Source organism: Pan paniscus, chromosome 2 (assembly GCF_029289425.2).
Source record: "Pan paniscus chromosome 2, NHGRI_mPanPan1-v2.0_pri, whole genome shotgun sequence".
In the NCBI taxonomy this organism is placed as follows: Eukaryota; Metazoa; Chordata; class Mammalia; order Primates; family Hominidae; genus Pan; species Pan paniscus.
This window is the reverse complement of record NC_085926.1, coordinates 53,175,349-53,194,754: the sequence shown is the minus strand read 5'-3', so window position 1 is coordinate 53,194,754 and position 19,406 is coordinate 53,175,349. Positions and strand designations below refer to the sequence as shown.

Sequence of the window (19,406 nt, the reverse complement as noted above, 5' to 3'; positions counted from 1 at the left end):
TGCTGAGTGATGCTCGTCAAGGTCCTGGCACACAGCAGCCACCTGTTCCATGAAGGAATATACAAATTTGGGAACAGAGCGCAGCACTGCCCACCCTACTCACAGCTCCTGCATCTACCACCCCAGGTGAAACTGATAGAAAGCTAAACTCCCCTCTCCTAAGAAGAAAAAGGAAAAGTACCTTCCCCAAAGCTCTGAGCTTTATCCAGTACTTAATGTGGGCTGAGCAGCAAATGTCAGGGCTTTCAGAGTTATGTATTTCAGGACAGAGACAGAGAAGAAATTAGGAGTCTTTGTATTAGTCTGTTCTCACACTGCTAATAAAGACATATCGGCCGGGTTCAGTGGCTCATGCCTGTAATCCCAGCACTTTGGGAGGCCGAGGCAGGCAGATCACCTGAGGTCAGGAATTCGAGACCAGCCTGGCCAACACAGTGAAACCCCATCTCTACTAAAAATACAAAAATTAGCCAGACGTGCTGGCAGGTGCCTGTAATCTCAGCTACTTAGGAGGCTGAGGCAGGAGAATGGCTTGAACCTGGGAGGCGGAGGTTGCAGTGAGCCAAAATTGCACCACTGCACTCCAGCCTGGGAGACAGAGCAAGACTCTGTCTCTAAATAAATAAATAAGGCCAGGCGCGGTGGCTCACGCCTGTAATCCCAGCACTTTGGGAGGCCATGGCTGTAGGATCACCTGAGGTCAGGAGTTCAAGACCAGCCTGGCCAACATGGTGAAACCCCATCTCTACAAAAATACAAAAATTAGCCAGGCGTGGTGGCAGATGCCTGTAATCCCAGCTACTCAGGAGGCTGAGGCAGGAGAATCACTTGAACCTGGGAGGTGGAGGTTGCAGTGAGCCAAGATCGCGCCATCGCACTCTAGCCTTGGTGACAGAGTGAGACTCCGTCTCAAAAAAATAAATAAATAAAAAATAAAATAAAATAAAGACATACCTGAGACTGGATAATTTATAAAGGAGTTTTAATTGACTCACAGTTCTGCATGGCTGGGGAGGCCTCAGGAAACTTACAATCATGGCAGAAGGTGAAGCAAACACGTCCTCCACGTGGCGGCAGCAAGGAGAAGTGCAGAGTGAAGTTGGGGGAGGGGGGGGAATGTCCCTTATAAAACCATCCAATCTCGTGAGAACTCACTATCATGAGAACAGCATGGAGGTAACCGCCCCCATGATTCAATTACCTCCCACTGGGTCTCTCCCACGATACCAGGGGATTATGGGAACTACAGTTCAGGATGAGATTTAGGTAAGGACACAGCCAAACCATATCAATCTTCTAAGCCCCACTTAACAAGCCTGATTTAGGAACTGGCGTTCAAGTTCTGAAGACTTAAATCACTGAGGCTATGTGAAGGGCTGATTCAATATGACGACCAGACTCAAGGAGTGCCCCAAACCTCACACGTCTGGCCTGATCTGGGCTGTGCTGACTCAGGCCTGGCTCTCACCTTTGGGGGCCTTTGTCCCCATTCCTTTCCTTTGCTGTCAGGTCTTGTATTTTCAGCTGCATGTATCTCCCCCTGCCCCAGCCTAAGGAGATAAAGTGCCTGGGAGGATGGTCAGCACGCAGGAAACCACAACCAGCTCCCCAGCCTCTGACATCACAGTCGTCTGGGATCACGTGCTGGGCACAGTCAGGGTGCAGGAGGGAGCTGAAGATCCCATCCAGCTTTGAGGGAGGCCGAGGAAGGGGCAGGTGCATGGTGAGCTCATGGGCACGGTGGCTCACGCCCATAATCACAGCACTTTGGGAGGTCGAGGTGGGAGGATTGCTTGAGCTCAGGAATTTGAGACCAGTCTGGGTAACATGGTGAAACCCCAACTCTACCAAAAATACAAAATTAGCCAGGCAGGGTGGTACATGACTGTGGTCCTAGCTACTCGGGAGGCTGAGGGTGGGAGGATTGCTTGACAAGCCCAGGGGGTCGAGGCTGCAGTGAGCTGTGATGGCACCACTGCACCCCAGCCTGGGTGACAGGTCAAGACCCTGTCTCTAAATAAATTAATAATCAATGGGGGAATGTGGCTGTGACGTTGGAATGCTTGAATTTAGGGCCGTCCGGAGATCCTAAAAATACCAGGGAGCTGTCTAGCTGTAACCTCCACGTCTCTGAACCTCTCCAAAATGGTCACCCAGTACCTCTTTATTGAAATATTTCCCCAGGGAGTAGTGACACGAAGTGAGAAAGCCGGCGCTCCCTTCCACGGGGGTCCTCCCCTCCTGGGGTCTGTGGCCTCAGCGCCCGCGAGCCTTCTGGCCGCCAGAGGGCACTGTAGCCCAGCTGGGGCCGCGTGCTTTCCGCACCGTTCTTCCCTAGCCACCAATCCTCCGCCCGTGGTCCTTGCGCAGGCGGGGCGCAGGTTGTGGAGGGGATGTTCGGGCCTCTGCGGGCCAAGACTGGGCCATACAGGCAGGTGACTTCGCCTTCCAGGGTGTGGCCTGTTCAGAGTAGCATTTTCTGGCTTCACCAGGATGACTGGGCAAGATGCAGATTCCCCAACTGGCTCTGGATCTTGGCGCAGGTGGGACCGCAGGGGCAGCTTTCAAAGTACTGATGCCTGGCCCTCCACAGATCACCGAGTAAGTAGACCAGGGCAGCCTGGCATCGGCTTCCAGTGACAGCCAGGGCTGAGACCCGCTGGTTAGAACTTGACATGGGACCAACACACGCTGAATTTGGGAGCCACTGCCTTAAAGGGACTTGGGGTCTCGGCAGTCCATTCATTCATTCATTCATTCATCCATTCATTCATCCATCCATCCTTCCTTCCATCCATTCTTCATCTCTGCAGCCCTTTGCTGTGCCTGAGACCTTGGATGCCCTCACGAGCTGGCCCGTGGAACCACAGGGTAGAATCTGGCTGCATCTTTGATTCTCTCAATGTCTCTTTTTGCCGGTCACTTGGCCCTGCACCACTTTCCACGCCAGGAGAGTATTTAACCAGTTCCCCGGCTGCTGGGCCTTCTGCTTGCTTCCAGTTTTTCCATTAATCCATGCAGTGGTGGGCTTCCTGGCAAGCCTTCTGGGGCCCTTGGGTGAAGTTCCCAGGTAGCTCTGCCTGAAAGGCACCACTGGGTCATGAGGCGGGTGCATTTAACCGCCCACCTGCGGTCCAGTTAGAGGACTTGCACTCGAAGTGCAGTGTGCAGTGGACAGGCCTGCTCTCCTGAGCATGTTTCATCCCACCCGGGCACGGGGTCATAGTGGCTGCTGTTTCCTATGCACCTAGTGCACGCTGAGCTCATGCCCTGCACTTAGAGACATCATCACAGTCCACGGCAGCCATCATGGTAATCCCCATTTTACAGTAGAGGAATTTAGGGCACTGGGAGGTTAAGTCATTTACTGAGGTCACACAACCAGGGACATGCACAGTTCGAACCCAGGGCTGTCTAGTAGCCGAGCCCATGCTCCTGCTTCCAGGCCCTCCTGCATCCATGCTGCTTGGCCCAGCACTGATGGGGCACCCAGCTCTGTTTGGCCCTTGCAGGGTGGGGGGTAGGCTGGCTGCTGCTCGAATACCTACTTGGCAGGTGGGAGGCAGAGGGCAGTCTGCCTGCTTCAGGGTCCCCAGGTCCCAGTGAAAGTGTGGTTCAGGGCCCAGCCTCAAGAGGCATTTCCTGAGGCTGCTGGGTCAAGCCTGGCACCCACCCAATGGCTGGGAATGGGCCTGGAATGGTGTAGCCTCCCAGGCAGTTTGGCAGTGTCCCCAGCAGCTGCTTCCTGTCCTGGGCTGCTTGAGGTGGACCTCATGGGCCCAGCGCCTGTCCTTTCCTGGGCTCTGCCTGGCACCACTGAGTAGTGGACCAACAGTCCTACAAGGGCCTGCCAGAGTCAGTTCCATGAGGCAGCAGGATTAATGGTCTGGTTTTACAGATGAGGAAACTGAGGCCCATGAAGGAACTCATCGAGTGCCCGGTATGTAGGTAGCAGAGTGGAATTCAAACCCCAGGCTTCTGATTCCAGGCACCATGTTCTTCCCACCACCCTCCACTGCCTCTGGCTGATAAACAACCTATTCCCCAGTTCCACACGGGAGGAAACGGCTCGAGTTGCAAGGCTCCGCTTTGGTGCTTCAGGAGGACGCTGGGAGGCTCTGAGTTCAGACACCAACCACGTTTTTGTTCTAACCTCCCTCTGAATGGCTCCATGGGGGTTCTTGGGGAATGTGTGTGTTGTGGCAAAGGCAGGGAACAGGGGGTCTCCAGGCACCTCCTCTGGGCTCCTACAGCCCCAGTGTCCCAGAACAGAGCCTATGCCATGCTGCCAGTTCCTCCACGTGTGAGCCCACAGGACAAGCACTTTCTGAGGTTTTCCCTGCTGTCCTGGACACCCAGGCTGGCCCAAGGCAGAGCAGGAATTCAAGAGGAAGGTTCCTTGAGAAGATAGGAGGTGGGGAGGAGAAGGGGACATTTGGTCTCTTTGGGGAGAGTTTGGCCCCCATCCCTGCAGCCCCCTCCCTGGGCCAGCACCAGCCCCATACCATCCCACCCTGTCCGGTTGTGGAAACTTGTACCTCAGCCCAGAAAAATGAACTTGCTGGAAGTCAGTTGCTTGGCTGCCCAGGCCAGCCAATCCGGTGCTAGGAGTGCCTCACCCCCCTCTAGGGACAGAGGGCCAGGGCTGGACCAGAGGGGCTGAAGAGCAGGCTCTACCTGAGACCGGTGCCCCAGACAGCAGGGCGGGAACAGAAAGAGGGAGAGGTAGCGAAGGAGGCGGAAGCAATGAAAAGCCAGGAGAGGGGGAGACATGGAAACGGTGGGGAGGAGGGCAGAGCAGACACACTGTCTCCAGCTGTGCACTCTTGGGGGGATGCCGGCACCTCCTGGTCTCCTGGAGCCATTCCTCGCCTGCACGACAGGCACACTGGAGCATGTCTGTCAACCTTGGCCCAGTCACTCAGCATTTTTCCACCTTTCTCTCCCACCCTGCCTGTCTCTCCTTCCCCAGGTAGGCAAAAGCTGCTATGATATAGATTCTAGAATTTAGACACAGACTCCTCTGTGGCAAAGGCAGGGATAAATGGTAATGAGATGAGGAGTTACAGCTATGGTCTCCTTGCCTTGTCCCCATTTTAGAGGAAACTGAGCCTTTTCCTCCTTCTTTTTCTTCTTCTTTTTTTTTTTTTTAAAGAGACAGGGTCTCGCTATGTTGTCCAGGTTGGTCTCAAACTCCTGGGCTCACGCAGACCTCCCACCTCAGCCTCCCAAAAGGCTAGGATTATAGGTGTGAGCCACCACGCCCACCCAATACTGAGGCTTAAAATGATCAAGTGACGTGCCCACATCCTTTGGCTACTCTGTGATTTAAATCCAGATATGCTTGAAGCCTGAGCTGTATTTTCTTCCTCTCCCTTGTCCTCCTCCCTCATCTGGGGCCAGCCTCAAAGCCTCTGCTCATGCCTTCTACTTCTCTGCCCTTCCAGAGACAGCTACAGCTGGTCCCATCACCCCACAGAGACATCTGGGGCTCCCTGTCGCCACCCAGAAAAGCTGTCTGCCTTAGGCCCAGGGTCCTGGGGCCAGAGGAAACCCATAAATACAAACACATTTGCATGAAGGCCCAGCAGTTGGCTTCCGGGCCAGTGCTGCCAAAAGTGGGAGTGGCCACCACCAGCTTCCTGGGACAAACGTGTCCTGACAACCAGGTTGGTACCATTTGGTGTTTATTTAGACACACAAATAAACCTGGTGGTTCAAACAGCTTGTGCTCCTTTTTTTTTTTTTTTTTTGTCATATATATATATTTTTGAAAAAGATCAACATATCACCAGTCCCCCACGGTTTTTCTCTACTGAGCAATATATACAGCCTATCATATATATATATGTCTATGTATATAATATATATTTTCAATAGATAACTACATTCAAGTAATGAAACACAGGATTTACAATTTCCCTCCGAAGGCAGAGGAAAAGCAGATTCACACACAGTTCACAGAGGAAGTACCATGAGAGCCTGGCCAGACGGCAGCCAAGGACGCTCTGGGGGCAGGGGCGGGGCCAGCAGCAGAAGTCACCACAGTCCTACTGGTGCTTATCGTGGGGAGCGGGCAGGTGTGGGTGGAGGGCGGGGCTAGCCTGATCTGTCCAGGAACCTCAATCTTCCAGGAGGTGCTCGAATTTGGGGTTCACAAAGGAGAAGCCAGCGAATGCAGACTGGTCCATGGAGTCGATGAGGTTCTTGTCGCTGTAGGAGAGGCGCGCCTTCTCGTTCAGGAACTCCTGGTCAAAGTTACTGTAGTCTCTGGGTGACTTCTACAAGCAGAGGGCAGGGGTGAGCAAACAGGACCTAGGGAATGGCCCTCCAGACACCCCAGGCTGGAGTCCCTGCAGGGCTGGGCCAGGCCAGAGCTGTCCTCACCCAGAACAGAAGACAGAGCCTCCCCTAGCAGCCTGAAAGGAGCCCCATGGGAAGGAGGCTGCCATTTCCCCAAGAGGATGAGGAAAGTGACCAGGGAGCTCTGGGCCTGGGTTAGGAGAGGTGGTAGCCTCTTGCTCAGAGGCCACCGAATCACAGCCCAGGGAGGCTCACTTACCACCTGTTTTTGTGGGGACCACAAGCTAAGAATGGCTTTCACATTTTTAAATGGTTGGAAAAAAAATCAAAAGAAAAATATTTCATGACATGAAAATTAGGTGAAATTCAAATTTCACTTTCCAAAAATAAAGCTTTTGTAATACACAACCATGCCCATTTGTTGACATACTGTCTATGCCTGCTTTGAGACCATCAAGCCTGAAAAGCCTAAAATATATACTATCAGGCTGTTTACAGGAGAAATTTGCTGATTCTCTGCTCCTGAGGATATGATGGGATGGTAATACAGAAAGACCGCAAGCTGGTGGCCCTTCAGCCAAACTGAACTGGCAAGTACAATCATTTTGGCTTGTACTGGGTTTTAATGGAATTTGAACCTATATTTTATTTATTTATTTTTATTTATTTATTCATTTAGAGATGGAGTCTCACTCTCTTGCCCAGGCTGGAGTGCAGTGGTGCGATCTCGGCTCACTGCAACCTCCACCTCCTGGGTTCAAGCGATTCTCCTGCCTCAGCCTCCTGAGTAGCTGGGATTACAGGTGTGCACCACTGTACCCGGCTAATTTTTTTTGTATTTTTTGTAGTAGAGATGGGGTTTCACCATGTTGGCCAGGCTGGTCTCGAACTCCTGACCTCAGGTGATCTGCCTGCCTCAGCCTCCCAAAGTGCTGGTGTGGGCCACTGTGCCCGGCCTGAACTTATGTTTTAAAATTGAGCAATGCAACCTAAAAATCCAGATTTCCAGCTTCTTTTGAAAACTGGCAGATTAAAGCAGCCCTGGGCCCACTTCCTGCCCACTCTTGGTGCTAAGAGCCCCCTGGACAGCCCCTGCCCCACTGACAAGGGGTACATCACACCTGCTTTGTGTTTCTTAGTGCAGAGAAGGAAATCTATCAAAAGTGAGACTGAAAGCAGGCTGTGTGATTTTCTTGCAGCTGGCCTAGCCTGTCAGTTACATGCTCAGCCAGGACACGTCTGAGTTTGAGGTCCCTGGTGTAGGGGAAGTGCTCTGTAGCCTCAAAGCACAAATGTGAGGCGCATTACACAGGCTGCCCAGTGGGAACTGTGTGCCCTGGTGGAGGAGGGGAATCAAACGACAGAAGGGGAGTGGGAAGGAAGAACTGTGGTCACAGAGGGGCCACATAGCCCCAACTTTCTTAGTGGCCCCACCTGCCTCTGCTCTCAGGCTGGTTCCTTGGTAGCCCTGTAGATTCTGGGCCTGTGAGTGAACCATCCCCTCTTCCACCTGGAATGCCTCCCAGCTGTCCCTTGTCTCACTTCTTCCAACGGAGCCTCTCAGACCCACCCTCTTCTCTGCCACCTGGGTTCCTGCTGACAGACCCACTCAATAGCAACGGATCATGTGTCCTGGGGCATCTCTTATACTGTCATCTCGTATCACAAATTGTCATAGGTGTGCAAGTTTCTTATCTCTCCAACTAGCTGAGAGCTCCTCCGGTTCTGGGACTGCATCTCCCACTTTGCTGTGCAGCCCAGCACTGTGCTCTGCATTCAACAGGGACTCAGGATTCCCCATATGTATTGGAAAATGGATTGAATGAAGCGATAAAGTGAGGTCTTAACTCTATTTCCCAAAACAGGGTCCTCTGCATACAGTGGGATCCACAGTCCCCAGTGTGTGCTGAATGACTGAGTCAGGAGGGAGAGGATGAGAATACAAGGGCAGCGGCTGTGACTGAACATGCTGTGGAGATTGCTGGAAGAAGGGAGAGGTGGAAAGCGTGTGAATGATGCAGGAGAGAGGGAGGGCAGGGGAGGAGTAGCTCAGCCTGAAGGCAGCGCAGGGCAGGATCACATACCACTTTGGGCCTGAAGGGTGGCTCCAACCTCCGCTTTTCCAGCAGAGTCCAGTTTATGGTCTTGAAGAAGGGGTGGATTTTGATGTTTCCGGTCACTCCCAGCCTCTTGGTTGGTTCCCTTTCAAAGAGCTGCAACCCAGCAGGGACCCTGGTTAGCACCCAAGGGCCATGGGAAATTGGAGCTTCAGCAAATCCCCAGCAGGCCCAGGGATGCAAAGCCAGGCTTGCCCAGCCCCAGTCAGCCTGGGGAACGGTGGGGCTGAGGGAGGCCACTCTGGCCTGCAGTGCTCCCAGTTCCCCCGGAGATGACAGGCTCTGGGCTGGACATCTGCGACTCTGCTGGTGGAACTTTTTATTATTTACTATCTGCCTGGCCCACAGCTGAGCATCATATGTTTCTATTTTCTTCCCAACAACTCTGTGAGTCAAGTCTGCTCATAGCCCCATTTTACAGATAAGGAGACAAACTCTGAGAGGTTAAGTGACCAGCTAGTCCCAGGCAGAGCCAGCGTTTGGCCTCGGGTCTGTCTCCTGACCCTGGGCCCTTAGTCACCATGTCAGGCTGATTCTATGCACAGGACTCAGACAGGAGTTCCTGGGAACATGGTGAGAGAGCAATACCCCGTATGTTAGGACTGCAGCACCACTGAGGCTGCCATTCCAGAGACAGGAAGCTCCTCACCCAAAGCCCAGTGTCTGCCAGCCCCTGCCCCAGCCCAGCCCAGCCCAGGGCCTCCACCTTCTCCAGGATGTCCTTGGACTCCTTGGTGATCCAGCGGGGATAATGTGGCGTGTCCACACGGATGGACTCGAAGAGTTCATCCTCATCATCACCATGGAAGGGGGACTGGCCAATGAGCATCTCGTACAGAAGGACCCCGAAAGACCACCAGTCCACAGAGAATGTGTACTTCAGGCCCTGTAGGATCTGGTGGGGGGAGAGCAGCAGGTCAGCAGGAGCTGAGGTGCTGAGGCTGAGAGGGGCCCCTGGGCACGAAGCCTAGCCAGGCCGCCTCAGCCTATGGGCTTTGGCTTGGACATCACTGCCCTTGGGAAGCCTTCCCTGGCCCACCGTGGGGAGGCAAGGTGCCTGACTGAGTGGGGGGCTGGAAGGGTATCAGCTCACCTCAGGGGCGATATAGTCAGGGGTGCCGCAGAAGGTGCTGGCCCGGTTCTCCCCGAATATGTTCTCTTTGCACATCCCAAAGTCGGCAATCTTGATGTGGCCATCCCGGTCTAGCAGCACATTGTCCAGTTTGAGGTCCCTAAGGACAGGGGACAGGTAAGAGTCAGCAGGGGACATTTCTTCTCCTTCCAACCCTGCCCCCCATGTCCTAATTTTCAGCTGTATTAGTCCAGGACTGTCCCCAAGGGTACAAGGGAATGAGAAACAGAAAAGGAAGCAGAAGGAGAAAGAGATCCTAAAAACAGGTGCTTTTTGCAAGTCCCCCCTGTGTGCTAAACGCTGGGCATACACTGCCCTACTTCCTGAAGCCCAAATGGGGCTCAAACAGGTGATGTCACTCGCCCAGGGTCCCCTAGCAGTCAGCAGCAGAAGTGACCCCCAGGTTCAGGTTTGTCTACTTCCCACAGGCAGAGACCATGTCTATATTTAGTAATTAGTCATTTGAGTATATACTTAATGCATATGGGAACTAGAAATGGCAAACAGTACAAAGTCTGCCTTCCACTGAGCTCAATCATGAGGCTCTCCTTAGAGCAATTCTAGGCGTGGACAAGCATATGGCAGCATGCAGCTCGCTCCCACCTTTTTTTTTTTTTTTTTTTTTTTTGAGACACAGTCTCATTCTGTCACACAGGCTGGAGTGCGGTGGCATGATCTCAGCTCACTGCAACCTCCGCCTCCCGGGTTCAAGCAATTCTCCTGCCTCAGCCTCCTGAGCAGCTGAGATTACAGGCATCCACCACCATGCCCAGCTAACTTTTGTATTTTTTAGTAGAGACAGGGTTTCACCATGTTGGTCAGGCTGGTCTCGAACTCCTGACCTCGGGTGGTCTGCCCACCTTGGCCTCCCAAAGTGCTGGGATTACAGGCGTGAGCCATCGCGCTCAGTCTCCCTCCCACGTTTTAAAGCCTGAATGCTAATATTCGATATACACTTTCCCACAGGTGGTTTTTCCACTTAACAACATATCTTGGCATTATCCCACATCAGTACACAGAGCCTGACCTCAGCCTTTTTGGTGGGTGTACAGTTCCCACCATAGGATGGAATCATAACTTATTAGATGACACTTTATGGAAGGAGTCCCTTCTGGCAGAAGCTTAGATGACTCGATGGGGCTTCAGAGCGAGACTGACGGCTCCAAGGATGGGTGGGGCGATGGTGGCAAATATAAGCAGTGAGTTCCTAGTTCCTGAAGCTGAGCCAGCCTCAAATGGTGGCCACAGGAATGCTAACACCAGGGTGGGAGGCATAGGCAAATACCCAGCTAAAGATTGATTTCCAGCAGAGAAGGAACTGGAGTTGGGGGGATCCTGCTTGGAGCATTTCAGAAGATATGATGGGGCTGGAGCCTCCCCTCCCAAGAGCCCCCGCTGCCCTCACCCCCGCACCTGTAAATGATGCCCTTGCTGTGTAGAAACTGCAGTCCACACATTATCTCAGCGGCATAAAACCTGGGCAAGAGAGAGGGATAAAGTGTTCCGGGATCTCTGCCGAGCAGCCTCTGCTTCTCCTCGGGCCCTCAACCCCACTTCCAGGAGCAAGAAATGCTGCAAATAACTCCATGGACAACCTGAGCATGATCAAGTACATCTTGTATCAGGCAAGTGGGGGCTGGCAGCCCAGGCAGAAAGTTCTGAAGGGAAAGCTCTCAGTGAGCCAATTCTCTAAGAGTGTATGCATTTACATGCATGTACATATGTGTTTGCATGCATGCACACACACACACACACATACACGGTTAGTTTGGGGTAAGGGGCATGTGAATGGGGAAAAGCAGGTCTGGGGGCCACGCACCAGGGTCCTGTGTCCTGTGTCATGCAGGACCACCATTTGCAAGGCTGCCCTGGCTGTGGCCCACGGAGCGGCCAGGACCCAGAGTATTTGCGCTGCGCACCCAGCCGCAGCTCACTTGCCACCCATGGCTTCCTGTGTGGTGCGGACCCAGGCTGCCCCCACATCTCCCCAGTTGCTGCTCTAGCCCAGGCTGGCTTTTCTAGGGAGAGGGAAGAAGGCATGGAGGGCAGACTGGAAGTGGGCTCTGAGCCAGTAGCCCTTCCTCCACACTGGGCCCTTCCCCACCATGGCCCTTACGTACGTGGCACGGTAGAGTTCAAAGCGGCCTTTGTCCTGGATGTGGTACATCAGGTCCCCCCCATTGAGGAACTCCATCACAAAGAACAGGTGGTCCTGGGGTGGGAAGGGTGGTGAGCAGGGGTGAGGAATAGGCAGGAGGCTCCCTCACCGAGGGTCACTGGGGCCAAGCCCCAACAGGAAACAGCAGAGACAGGCCCTGGCTGAGGTGGACAACTCTGCCCTGGGAGGCATGAGTGGGGAAAGCATGGCCCTGCCTTAAGTGGCCTGAGCGGGAGACACAGCCCTGACTGAGGGGGGCTGAGGAGCTGTGGGACATGGCTGTGGCATGGGGCGGTGACGGCAGGAGGCCCAGGCACCTTGGTCTGGAAGGTGCAGATGAGGTGGGTGAGAAAGGGATTCTCTGCGGCAAGTGTCAGCACCCGCTTCTCAACCATGGTGCATTCCACGTCGTCGTCGATCAGAACCACATCCTTCTTGAGGGCCTTGATGGCAAAGTACTCTCCTCTGCCCTTCAGCTCTCCAAGCAGCACCTGATGGGGAGACACGGGTGCTGAGCAGGTGAGGACGGGGCAGGGGCCACAGCCCAATTCACAGACTCCCACCTCAGCCACCTAAGCGGGAAGAAGCCAGGGTGGGGTGGGAAGCAGGTGCCCGGCTCACAGCCCTCACCTTCCCGAAGCTGCCTTTGCCCAGGACCTTGTGGAAGATGAAGTTGTTGATGTTGCACTTGCTGCTGCCCTCCCAGATCTTGCCGTAGGTCCCACTGTTGTCTGCCCGAGAGATGGCACCTCCTCAGATCGGGGTCTCAGTCTACACAACTCCCCTCCCCCGGGGCCTGGGGTAGGCTGGGGGAAGGGGCCTCAGAGAGGAAGGGGCTCGCTCCCCAGGACCGGTGGTTCCTTCCATGTCTCACTTGACAATGGAAGGGAGGACAGTCCCCTTTCTTTGGCCTCAGGGGGAATAAAAACTGTAATGGGGCAATGGACCCAGCTTCACCTTGCATGTCCTCCCCAGCAACTCCGGTCTTCTTCTCGAAACCCTGATATATCCCAACAGGCTCTGTGGAGGCTGAGTCTGATCTCCGGGAGGCTCTCTGGGGAGGGAGCAGAGGTGGGGGGCCAGATGGTCAGACCATTATCAGAACTCCCAGCCCAGAAGGAAGACCCCCAAGTATAACTCCACCCTTAACACCAAGAGGAGACAACAGGCCCCCTACTTGGGCTGCGTGTACACACACGCACTCTTCCAGGAGCCCAGAGAAGCCTTGGTGGTCTGAAAGGCTCTGATTACAAACAGAAGTTTTGTAAACGGAACCCTATCTTCCCAACCACTCACTCGATAGATTTTATTTGACTATTTAGCTTCATTTCTGATTGATTCTAAAATTTTACCTTTAGGTTTTGTGGCATCCCTCAAGCCCCACCCACATACAAACGTCCACACCCAAAGTCTTAGTTCAAAGTGTTCCAACACCCACTCCTGTGGTCCCCAGGTTCACCCTCAAGTAAAGAACTGCCTGAATAATGAATTTCTTATGAAAAAAAGCCCCCCTCCCTCTGCTGCCTAAATTCTTGAGTTGCATCTTCCCGAAGTAGAGTCCTGGGTCTAAATATATCCTGGCTGTCTGTGGCTCCCCAGCAGTGGCTGTAAGCCTTGACTGTCCCTGACCCCACTGCCCTGTGTCCAGGGTCCACATGGCACCTGCCCACCTGGGTGACTTGGTTCAAGGCCTCAGCCAAAAGCTTCTGGTTGATGCCGCAGAGGTTGGCCACCTTCTCCCGGCATTTATGGTGCACATTCATGCCGCAGTCTGGGGTGAGGGAGAAGCGGTGCTGTCAGTCTCAGAGCTCAGCCAAGGGCAGGGGGCAGTGTATGAGAGGCGCAGGAGAGCAAGAGAAAAGAGGGCTTCAGTGGGGTCTGCTGGGTTCCAGTTTCTAGGAAAACATTGATCTGAAGCCATCATAAATACTTCGATCTCTCTCTCTCTTTTTTTTTTTTTTTGAGATGGAGTTTCCCTCTTATTGCCCAGGCTGGAGTGCAGTGGCGCAATCTCGGCTCACCGCAACCTCTGCCTCCTGGGTTCAAGTGATTCTCCTGCCTCAGCCTCCTGAGTAGCTGGGATTACAGGCATGCGCCACCATATCCGGCTAATTTTGTATTTTTAGTAGAGACGGGGTTTTTCCATGTTAGCCAGGCTGGTCTCGAACTCCCGACCTCAGGTGATCCACCCGCCTCGGCCTCCCAAAGTGCTGGGATTACAGGTGTGAGCCACCACGCCTGGACAAGCATTTCAATCTTTCATGATTTTTGTTGTTGTTGTTGTTGTTGTTGTTGTTGAGACAGAGTCTCACTCTGTCACCCAGGCTGGAGTACAGTGGCATGATTTCGGCTCACTGCAAGCTCTGCCTCCTGGGTTCATGCCATTCTCCTGCCTCAGCCTCCCGAGCAGCTGGGACTACAGGCGCCCGCCACCATGCCCGGCTAATTTTTTTGTATTTTTTTAGTAGAGACAGGGTTTCACCATGTTAGCCAGGATGGTCTCGATCTCCTAACCTCATGATCCGCCCGCCTCGGCCTCCCAAAGTGCTGGGATTACAGACGTGAGCCACCGCGCCCAGCCAATCTTTCATGATTTAAAGAAAAAGGAAAAACCAGAAGACAGGGACCTAATTCGAAACCCTTTAAAGAACATCTGGGTCAACTTAAGCCGCTTTCCCTCCAGGGTCTTCTGTCTCATCTCTAAGTGAAGCAGAGGGCAGGGGAGGCCTGTCTGGGCGCCTGTCGGTGTGCACCAGGCCTGGCTTCAGCACCCTCTGCCCACTGGCCCCTCACAGGGACTCTCTAGGTCCTGCTTTTCTCCTCTAAATGGCTCAGAGGGGTGGAGCCGCCCACCTGTGGTCACACAGCAGGTAAGTGGCAGAGCCAGTCAGGCCAGTGGGGAGGGTCCACCAAGGCCTCACCCTCATCAGGTCCCTGAATGAGGTGCCCGTCTCCAGGTGAGGAGGCGAGGGTGGCGTGAGGTGGCTGGAATTCACAGCAGCACCAGCTGGGAGTGCCCCTCCTGCAGCCCAGGGGTGGGGTGGCACGCACCTTCACACTTCAATCCCTGCTTCACCAGTCCCCAGAGCAGGCTGCCGCAGTGGTCACAGAAGGTGGGGCTCATGTAGTTGTGAACCTTGAAGCGGTGCGGCATGTCGATGTTGAAGCGTTCTTTCTGGAACTGGAGGTGGGGGTATCACAGGCTGAGGGTCACGTGCCAGCTCCAGCGCCTTCTTCAACCCCTAGCTCTCCCCCAACCCTGGGCACAACAACATCCCAAGAGAGCTCCACTGGGAGAGGCAAGGAAAGACTAAGAAAAATGGGGAGGGAGGGTAAGCTCCCCAGGGAGGGTGGGGAGAGGGCGCAAATCCCTCCCATCTGGCCAAGCCCCCCAGATCCCCAGCCCTGCCCCGGACCCAGGCTCACTATAGTGTCCCGGCTGTTGGCCGCGGTGCCAGTGCATCTGCCGATGATCTTGTCGATGCATTTCTTGTGGATGGCAGCGTTACATTCTTGAAGAGGCACAGGCCCAGGAGGGGGAAGGGAAAGCACCGGGAGGGGCAGAGTCTATGAGCTGGTGCCTGCCGACCAGTCCAGCCCTCTACACAAAGCCACCGTTCTCCTGACCGCCCACACCCTCACCCCGCAGAGGCCCAGTGCTTGAGTCTTCCTCCCGCCAGCCCTCAAAGGAGGAGCCTGGAGAGGACGGGGCGGAGAGGACAGGCCAATCTGCAGGGGCTTAGAAAGAAGGAGTCCTAGTGGGCAGGGAGGTGGGCAGAAGTTAGCGGGCACAGGGCATCGCAATACGAGAAGCGGGGGCAGTTCTTCCAAGCCCTGGGATAGCAAACGGCTCCTAAATGCCCTCTCTTACACATGCACATGGACATGCCTCAAAACAGACACCTGTACATACACACAAAGCATGTGTAATAATGATAACAGACTTCTTACACAGAATGGCTACCAGTGGAAGGCACTTAAAATACAGCTTTACATATCTTATTCCATTTGATCTTCACAATGACCCTATTATACATTATAGTTATATCTAATTTGTAGATGAGGGCCAGGCACGATGGCTCACGCCTATAATCCCAGCACTTTGGGAGGCTGAGGTGGGTGAGTCACTTGAGGTCAGGAGTTTGAGACCAGCCTGGCCAACATGACAAAGCCCCTATTCTACTAAAAATACAAAAATTAGCCAGGCATGGTGGTGCATGCCTGTAATCCCAGCTACTCAGGAGGCTAAGGCAAGAGAATCGCTTGAACCTTGGAGAGGGAGGTTACAGTGAGCTGAGATTGCACAACTGCACTCTAGCTTGAGCAACAGAATGAGACTCAGTCTCAAAAAAAAAAAAATTATAGATGAGGAAACTGAGGCACAGAGAGGTTAAGTAACTTTGCCTAAGGCCCTATAGCTAGGAAGTGGTAGAGCTGGGATTCAAACCCAGGCAGTCTGGCTCCAGCCTGCGGCACCTCGTGCATACACCCTCAGGGACAGAGTGTGCTCACACCTGTGTACTCAGAGACACTCACATCTACACAGAAGCACATGCAGCCACTATGTGCCAGTAAAGGACCTATCATTGCCTCTCCGGGGAAAAGAGGCCTGGTGCATGGCCTGGGCTGGTTTCTGCGTGAATACTCTACTGTGCCCAATTGCCATCCACCAACTCCCCGTCACTGAATGCGGAGCTGGGAAGAGATGCGCAGAACTGGTTTTCCAGAGCAGCAGCAAACCAGCCCCAGCACTCGCTGAACTCAGCTGCTGTATCTACACTGGGAAAACTCACGTGCATACACTCTCTGAGCGCACACAGGCACTGGCATACACACAGGCACTGGCACACGTGAGCACACATGGGTACATACGTACAAACTGGCCTGTGGAGACACTTACGCCTGCATTTGTAGCCTTGCTTGTTGAGGCCCCTGAAAGGCAAAACCCAGGCAAAGTGAGTGAGCGGGGACCGGGATAGGCCCCCACTACCCTGCACCACCACCAGTGGGCATGGCCAGTTCTCACCAGACAAAGTCTTTGCACACAGAACAGAAGGTGGGTTGCCCAAAGAAGGTGGCGATAAACTCATGGTTCTTGATGTAGTGGATTTTGGCCTGTTTGATGGCTCCGCGGCGGTTCATCGTTGGGAACTTGGCCTCGTCCTCACTGCGCATAGACTGTTTGCAATCTGGTGACCATGGAGTAGGGAAGTCAGCCCTGGTATCTGGAAGGGGTGGCACCCCTACAGTCCCTCCCAGGGTGGTCCTGGACAGCTCTGCCGAAGGGAGCAGCTTCCCTACACCTCAGTGCTGGCTCTGCCTCTGAACCCGGCAAGGGAGCCCTCCACCCCCAGGGAGTTCTTACCCACGTCCTCCAGGAAATACTGAACAGACATCAACACCTTGGCCTGAGGCTGCAGGTCCAGCTGTTGGGGGCCAGAGGCCAGGGGAGAACAAGGTCAGTGAGGGCAGCCTGGGCCAGGCCAAACTCAGAACCCACCCCCATGGCTGGTCCCCCAAGGCCAAGGCAGCCCCCCAAGGCCTAGCCAGACACTTGTCTGCCCAGTGTGGGCAGGGCCCCGCCTGAGCCCCACCCCCACCCTGTACCCAGGGGTATTATTACATTTAGGGAAGTGAAAGGGTCCAGCCCACACCCAGCCCAGACACATAGCTGGGGAACAGAGCAGGAAGGGAAATTCCCCACCCCTACCCGCTGCAGCCCCCTTAGCAAGGATCTTAGAATGGAGGCCCCTACCCGTGTGCACATGCGGAGAGAGACAGACACACTCATCCTCGTGCACACACGCTGCTCCTCCCTCTGTGCCGAGGGCTCCTCAAGCAGACTGGACAGTCTCGAGGGTGGGACCTGAGCCTCTATCCCCTCACCTCCCCCAAGACCTAGACCTGGTGACTGATATCCTCCCTTGGGGGAGTGGAGACAGCACAGCCAGAGGCCCCTCTGTGTCCCTGCCTGACTGGCCAAGGGTCAGTACAGCCCTGTGTTAACCTCTCTCCCATCCCAGCCCCCTCACCCCTCGCAGGAGGCTGATCAGAGCCTCCAATGGTCACAGGGCCTTTCCTGGTGGAGACATCTTGGTTACATCCCACATGTAACCCCAGGGGACTTCTGCCAGCACTGGCATCCTGTCGCCACCCAGAACACACAGCTGCACATGGCCAGGTGGCCACATGCTTGTGCAGAGTCTCCATTTCAGCAGGTAAGTCTCCATTTCAGGGGAGACCGTCAGCCTCCCCTTCTCCCACCTCCTTGCTGTTAAAGATCACTATGTTGCCCCCTCAATGGCCGCCAAGGCCTAGAATATACGCGAAGATTCCAAAAAGAACTGGAATAATGGGTGCCTCTGGGAAGGAGGCCTGGTGGCCTGGTGTTGGGGCAGGGGCACACCCTTTTATGCAGTTAAAAATGTTTTACTATGTGCATATCCTGCCTTTCCAAAATTAAAAAGGAAAAAGTAGTCACAATAAGGAAGTTGGCCGTCTTTAGCACCTGCTATGTGTCAGGTTCTGCAATAAGCCCTGTACATCCAGCTGCTCCTTTCATTTGAACAACTGACCCTGAGGTAGGCACATTTAGTAGTGCCTTCTCTTAACAGATGCGGAAGCAGAAGCTCAGAGAGGCTGGGAATCTGGTGAATTGCAGAGCCAGGATTCACACCCAGGACATGTTGGCCACAGGGCTGGACTGGTGGCCAGCACAGGGCCCGGTGCTCTTCAGCTGTGCTCACTGACCAAGCCCGCGTGCGTGCACGCACACACACACACGCGTGCACACACACACAGACACACACACACACACACACACACGGTGGGGCTCGTGCGCCCCTTACCCAGAACTCAGCCTTGCCATTGTTCTTCTTGCAGCGCTCGGCCAGCACCGACACACCCACGGTCACCTCAGACACTGGCTCCTCTGCTGCCCGCATTAGCACAATCTGGATGACGCGCCCCTCGTAGATGTGGGCATCGAACGTCGACTTCCACTCAGGATACATGGTCGGCTTCTTCTGCACCAGTGTTTTCCCACGCTCTGCAACAAGGCCAGGCAGGGAAGGTTGGGCCATGGCCCCTCTGTCCCTCCCTCCTAGACCTCCACGGCCTTCCCCTGGCAGAATCTGCCCGACTCTCCTGCCTTGAGGGCCTGCTGTGGTTCCCCAGTGTCCTCTAGAGCACAGAACTACCTTGGGCACCCTGCTAGGTCCTCCCTCCAGGCCTTTGTTCCTGCTGTTCCCTCTTCCTCTGATCCTCTTGCTCCAGCTCCATTTAAATGTCGCCTGCCCTTATGCATTCATGCAGGGAACATGGGCTGACAGCTCCTGCATGCCAGCCATAATATTCGAGGCGCGGAACACAGCTGCAAGAAAAGCTACAACCAGGGCCTGTCCTCCTGGATCCCCAGGCCCGGGTGGCGAATGCACCAACTCCTTCCTCAAGTAACTGTTAAGTCACAGTTGTGATGAGACTGAAGAGGGCAAGGCTGGTAGTGCTAGACTTGCCTATGGTCAAGTGGCCACAGGGTCAAGCCTAAGGGTCAGGGAAGATTTCCTAGAGGAAGGAACAGTTCAGCTGAGACCTGAGGGACAAATAGGGGTTCACCAGGCCAGGGCAAAAGCAAGAGGGAATGATGTGAGGTATGTGCTTCCTCCAGGAAGTCCTCCCTGACCTCAGGTTCAGAGGG

At 54.3% G+C, this 19,406-nt stretch overlaps 1 protein-coding gene across 3 annotated transcripts in view; it reads right to left on the bottom strand.

Moving 5' to 3' along the window:
* Window positions 1-5,670: 5,670 nt before the first annotated feature.
* Window positions 5,671-19,406, bottom strand: part of PRKCD (protein kinase C delta) — a 31,487-nt gene continuing 17,751 nt past the window's right edge. For all 3 annotated transcript variants that reach the window (XM_034956667.4, XM_063602780.1, XM_034956666.3), the window contains 16 exons: window positions 18,559-18,758; window positions 17,076-17,136; window positions 16,737-16,899; window positions 16,611-16,642; window positions 15,137-15,222; window positions 14,762-14,891; window positions 13,381-13,481; window positions 12,668-12,764; window positions 12,341-12,441; window positions 12,028-12,201; window positions 11,673-11,764; window positions 10,966-11,028; window positions 9,514-9,652; window positions 9,127-9,315; window positions 8,388-8,516; window positions 5,671-6,281 (listed from right to left, as the gene is read on the bottom strand). In XM_034956667.4, coding sequence (XP_034812558.1) covers window positions 6,123-6,281; window positions 8,388-8,516; window positions 9,127-9,315; window positions 9,514-9,652; window positions 10,966-11,028; window positions 11,673-11,764; window positions 12,028-12,201; window positions 12,341-12,441; window positions 12,668-12,764; window positions 13,381-13,481; window positions 14,762-14,891; window positions 15,137-15,222; window positions 16,611-16,642; window positions 16,737-16,899; window positions 17,076-17,136; window positions 18,559-18,758 — 1,916 coding nt within the window. In that variant the 3' untranslated portion in view covers window positions 5,671-6,122. The remainder of the gene's footprint in view (window positions 6,282-8,387; window positions 8,517-9,126; window positions 9,316-9,513; window positions 9,653-10,965; window positions 11,029-11,672; window positions 11,765-12,027; window positions 12,202-12,340; window positions 12,442-12,667; window positions 12,765-13,380; window positions 13,482-14,761; window positions 14,892-15,136; window positions 15,223-16,610; window positions 16,643-16,736; window positions 16,900-17,075; window positions 17,137-18,558; window positions 18,759-19,406) is intronic.